Source organism: Urtica dioica, chromosome 5 (genome assembly GCF_054948205.1).
Source record: "Urtica dioica subsp. dioica isolate 48M chromosome 5, U.dioica_male_clone48M_v1_H2, whole genome shotgun sequence".
NCBI lineage: Eukaryota > Viridiplantae > Streptophyta > Magnoliopsida > Rosales > Urticaceae > Urtica > Urtica dioica.
The window spans coordinates 28648270-28653839 of NC_142760.1; the positions used below are offsets into that span (position 1 = coordinate 28648270).

The 5570-nt window shown below is 35.1% G+C and overlaps 1 protein-coding gene across 1 annotated transcript; it reads left to right on the forward strand.

Moving 5' to 3' along the window:
* The first annotated feature begins 1767 nt into the window (after positions 1 to 1767).
* On the forward strand, positions 1768 to 2917 carry LOC149397743 (RING/U-box superfamily protein). The gene is made up of 3 exons (XM_089613961.1): positions 1768 to 2114; positions 2211 to 2326; positions 2410 to 2917. Exons 1-3 carry the CDS (start codon positions 1953 to 1955, stop codon positions 2726 to 2728), a joined length of 597 nt encoding a protein of 198 aa, XP_089470087.1. The 5' UTR covers positions 1768 to 1952; the 3' UTR covers positions 2729 to 2917.
* The last annotated feature ends 2653 nt before the right edge of the window (positions 2918 to 5570 follow it).

Consider the following 5570-nt stretch of genomic DNA (forward strand, 5'->3'; position numbering starts at 1 on the left):
CACGGACAATTGTAACTTAGGATTCATTGGTGTTTTAACAGGTTTAGCATCAATAAAACATGCATCTTCCAAAATTTGCAGAGCATATTGCCTTTGTGAGATAGCAATACCACTTTGTGATATGGCGATTTCTAAACCAAGAAAGAACTTCAAGTCACCTAAATCCTCTAACCTGAAGACTGAACTCAAGAAGGCTTTCACATCAGTAATAATATGCTTAGTTGGGCTAGAAACAATGATATCATCAACATAGAGTAAAATGACAACTAAAGTAATACCAGAACCTCTTGTATACATTGAATAGTCAGACTTTGTCAAGACATTCAAGATTCAACTCCAGCGAGTCCCTTCCATGTCAAAGCCCTCCAGATTCATTCGTCTACCTCGCCTGAAAAGCCACAACAACCCCTCGCCGAAGTCAGTTCAAGATTCTCTCTATTAAACCCCGATGTCCAGACTTTTTCGGTGGTTCAACCGCTGCCCGGAGTCGTGGGACTAGGAGAGGATCAGCGCGCTGAGGTGAAGAGAGCTTGGTCATCACGGAGGAAGGCTATTCGTGGAAGTGTACTACGAGTTTTGGGGCGTTCAAGTAGAGTTACATCTTTGTCAGAGTTTTGTCTTCATCTTCGTCGAGCTCTTGTCTTCTCCAACTCTACGAAGAGCGAATTTTTTTTAACCGGAGTTGTATGTTTTCTCCGGAGTCTACGTTCAGTCCAAGATGAACTTTCATCCCAAGTTCATTTCGAGGGGGTGTATTAGAACCCAAGCTTTGTTATGTCGTTTATTTTTTTAGTTAGTTTCCATTTTTACTTTTTTAATTGGTTTCCTTTTTCTTGTATTCACTTGGCTATATAAAGCCAATTTACCTGTATAATTCTTTCAAGTCGAATAAATCAATTGGTCTCTGATTCTTTGAAAAACAGAGTCCCGTTTTCTCCAAATTCGATTTCACTTCTCAAACCCTAGAAATGTAATATCTTTCTTTTATTTTTTGTTGTGGTGATATAGTTGTCTGGTTACGGTCATGTCTTTTCTTCTCGTTGTCATTATAATATAGCAGGCGTTGGCTCATATTTTCTTGCATTCAAGTGAATGAATTAAAGACACTATCTAACGAGCCTGGACTTTCATCCAATTCATATTCTTGGTATGGTGTGTTAAAGTTTATTTGGTTTTCCTCGACTCCGCAGTTTTCCATATCCTTCGTCTACAAATTTCATTTTATTATTTCATTAATAATTATTCAAATAAATTTCTCGCATTTGTCTATTTATTCTCGCATATTATTCAAGTCTTTATATATGTATAATTAAAATATGGACACCACCATCCTCTTTAAAAGTAGGGGTTAGTGTTAAAATACAATAAAATGATAAAGTGACATGCAAATTATAATAACCATTTGTGAATTACAAATGTGCACACACGGACGAAAGACAGAAAGAAAGTGGAGGAGACAAATTTGGTGAGTCACATGGCCAACACTTGTGTTCAATACCATATCTCCGGCTGAGCTCAGTGTCCCATTCAGGCTTAAGCTACTTCTTGGAAACTTCGCGTATATAATGTATATACAACTTTTTTTTTTCTTTTTTTTTTCGTGACAAAGAATTACACTCATGAATGAAAAGAAATATGATTGGGAGAACGATTATTATTTGAGCAACCGTGGACCCACCCACTTCTTGTCTCCCACATCACATCATTTTTCTTTTTCCTCAAATAAATTGTACTACTATACTACTATTACTATACTTTTCATACTTTGTATTTCTTATCAACACATAGAGAATTAAATTAGATTTCCAATCCAGCTACTTAATATCTCTCTCTGATCTCTCCCTCTCTCTCATCAGCCACACTCATATTATCTTGTATATTTATATATTCTATGGGATATCCTTCATAGTTGGGATCCCTCATATTTTAATTTTAATTTTATAAAATAAAAAATGGCTGGAATGCTTCCTGGGGTTGAGTGTGCAAGAAGGAGGAGATTTCATCAGAGTGGAACGGTGACATCAGATTATCAAAACTGTCCACAAGGATGGACAAGAAGGCCTTCATTTTGCTTATACACAACCAATTACCACGTCACCTCTACTTCTTTTCCGGTACTGTTTCTAATCACTCGCTTTTTTTTTATCTTCCTATATTTGACATGTTATGATTGCATAGATTAATTAATATCTCAAGATGTGTGAGAGAAGCAAAGAGGCACAGTGACACACCAAGGCGATGACAAGCTAGGCGTGGAAGCAAGAGAAGCCAAGGAGAGGCTTGATGAGAGGCTGAGATCAGTACAAAGAAAATCAGAACCCAAAAGGTATGTTTATGTAATAACACACACGTACTTCTGATTTATTGACTCATATATTAAACAAGCAGCGAAATACCAATTTTTTTCAGGAAAAATGAGAAATCCAATAATGCAGAGGTGAAGGGAGAGAAAGTGGTTAAGAGAAATGAGTCCAATAATTATGATAATAATAATAATTCAAGCAAGAAAAGTAGTGGGACATCAAGGAGTAAAGGGTTTATGAAATGGGGTAGGTTTAGTTGGAAGGCTTGTGAGCAAGAAGAGTGTACAATTTGCTTGGAAGGGTTCAAAGGAGGTGAGAGTTTGGTGAGCTTGCCATGCGCACATAGGTTCCACAATGCCTGCTTGTTGCCTTGGCTTGACACCAATTCCCATTGCCCTTGTTGTAGAATTGGGATTGTATCTTGATCACTATTACTTCTTATCTTACTATTGGTGTAATCAAGAGAAATATATGTATAATATATATAACATATATGTTTTTTTTGGGTAATTCCAAAAGGTGGTCGTGAATGAGTGCTAAATGAATAGGCCCACCTGGTCAATTGTCCTTGTCCTAGTAGTTGAGCTTTCAATTGTGATGTAAATACAATTTTGATTTATGGAATTTTGTGTTGAACTTAAAATTACGATCTTTTGCGTATGAATATCTATCTAAAACATATATTGGTTATAATTTAGGATAAAATAACCGAAATGAGCCATGGTTATTATAATTCAATAGAGTTGCGGTTGATTAATTAATTTCTTATTAGCTATTTAGCACTGAAGAAAGATATTGACTTATAAGAAATTTCAGTACTATACAAGTTAAAAAAAAAGTTACAATAATTAACTGTGGTGTTGGATTCATAAACTACATGGTAAGCATTGAAGCATTTAAAATTAATGCTCAATATAACCATAGACATATTTAAACCCATTTTTTTTAAAATAAAGTCATAATTTAAAATCAACCTCAATAATCATATGATCCGAACAACCATTTTTTAACAAAGCTGATACGTGAAACTCTTGATGAAACAATTATTTTGACACTACACCGGTATTCTAAAAATAGTATTTTTCAAATAGTTATTGTTGATTAAAAATACACTACACTGTTATTCTAAAAAATAATAGGTTAAAAAAAACGAAATTTGTATTAAAATGTTAAGGCATGCATTTATTTTTTCTTATATATAAGTTGGTCACTATGATTAGTATGATCATCAAATCGAAACCCTCTAATTTAGTGCAGGATAGAATGAACTTTCTGTCCAAATTTATATAAAAGTAAAAAATGGTCGAATTTCTAATATTTAAGAGTTAGTTGATTTATAATATTTAAGAGTTAGTTGAGCATAAATATTGTATAATAATCAAGGACTATTTATTGCCTAGGTTTATCAAATAATGACGTGTCACATTACGATTGGCTAAAAACGATTAAGAATAGTCTATGAATAATAACTACTCATTGTGGCTTATTATATTATATAGATATAACTATAAGATGATTTGACCAGATTTGATTTCCCACTCTACTTATATGTGGAAGATTTATTCATCAATTCTAAAAAAAAGATACATATGGCTTTGATTATCGTATTACAATTTTTAGTCACACACGGCAACTTAGCTCATGCTTGCCCTTTGAGTCTTGTTCTTCATCTAAAATCAAGCAATAGTGTTACATTTCAATTTTTGTGCGCACTATACTAGAAAAAGAATTGATCGTAGTGTGTAAATTTGATCGTTGAAATGGAAGATATAGATCTCTAATCATAAGGGAGCTTAGATTGTAGTTTATCGGGGGTTAGATGAGACGGATACTTGAGAGGGAGGGTCTCCAAGTTTGAGTCCTTCTACCTTTATTCATTATAGTCAATTTATTTTTAACATCGAGCATACCCCGCCCCGGATTAGGTGCACTTGGTTACTAATTCTTTGTACCCCGGATTAAGTTTACAAAAACAATGAAAGGGCAAGGGCACTCACAGTCACAATCGGATCACACTATTTTTAAGTATACAACAAAGGGTATAGTTGCCATTTCAATTGTGTATCTGGAAGATATTGTGGTAACATGCATTGACAAGGAAGAGCTGACCGAATCAAGATCTAAGAACCCTCAAATACTTACTAGGCATGGAAGTAGCAAGATAAAAAAAAAGGATTGATAAAACAGATAAAGCTACAGATATCTGAAAGTGATACTCTTGGTTGACAAGTTACGATATCAATGTCTAGTTGGGAAGCTCATATATTTATCTCACATTCGACGAAATATTTATTTTGCATTATGAATCGTCAGTTAATTGATGCATTATCCCTCAGAAGCCCGTCTCCTATCTATTTACATTATTATTCACTATCTCAAGGGACGTCCATGCGAGTGTATCCACTTTACTAACACTGATTGGACATCATACGTTAACGACATCAAGTCTACATCAACATATTACACATTTGTGTGGTGGAATTTGATGACTTGTGTTAGAAATTTTTGCCCACGAGAAATAATGAATATATTATAAATGATTACTAAATAGAATATTGGTTTACTTTATTAGCATCATATGATTAGTGGGTTAAGCTCTGGATATCAGAACCGATACCAACTATCATCCGTAGCCTCCGTATTAAACTAAGTCACGTGTTGGGCACCTGAGTTCGGGCGGTGAGCTAAAACATGATCGATGACTGATACATGCCTGGATAGTTGTATCTAAAGTCATATATGTGGAACACTAGTGAAGGTTGATCACAACGTGTAAGCATTCTGCACTTGTGGTAAGTGCACGATCAGGACAGACTATTGTTGTAGATGTGTCGTTTAAGTACTATTATGACACACTAACCGGGGTCGCTATGATGGTCACAGTGAGATTTGATCTATATCTTGAAGTGATCGTGGACACTGGATCATATTACTACGCTCTTCAACTCATTCGCTAAAAGGCTACTATCATGCTTCACAGCTTATGTCTTGAGAGTTTCGGAGCATGATTCGAGTGAGAAGTGGTTGACAGATACAGAATCCAGCGTTCCTAAAAGAAGATCAATGTTCACTCTCCTTAGGTTTAATTCCAGAACCGATAGATTGCCAACACGTCTGAAGTCTGTACGTTCGGAAGAATCTTTCGCTGGGGAAGCAACAATGCTTAGGGTATATAAGTATCAAGAAAGGTATAACGGATTAATTGACCTTTCTCAATACGGGTTGAACCTGAAGGATCTTGATCACAAACTGACTAGATCAGTGGAC

Bases quoted from the DNA above. Each gene is read 5' to 3' on its own strand.
- LOC149397743 (XM_089613961.1), top strand. From the start codon at position 1,953: ATGGCTGGAATGCTTCCTGGGGTTGAGTGTGCAAGAAGGAGGAGATTT. The intron at 2,115-2,210 runs GTACTGTTTCTA...GTGTGAGAGAAG, and splicing joins TCACCTCTACTTCTTTTCCG to CAAAGAGGCACAGTGACACA. The intron at 2,327-2,409 runs GTATGTTTATGT...AATTTTTTTCAG, and splicing joins AGAAAATCAGAACCCAAAAG to GAAAAATGAGAAATCCAATA.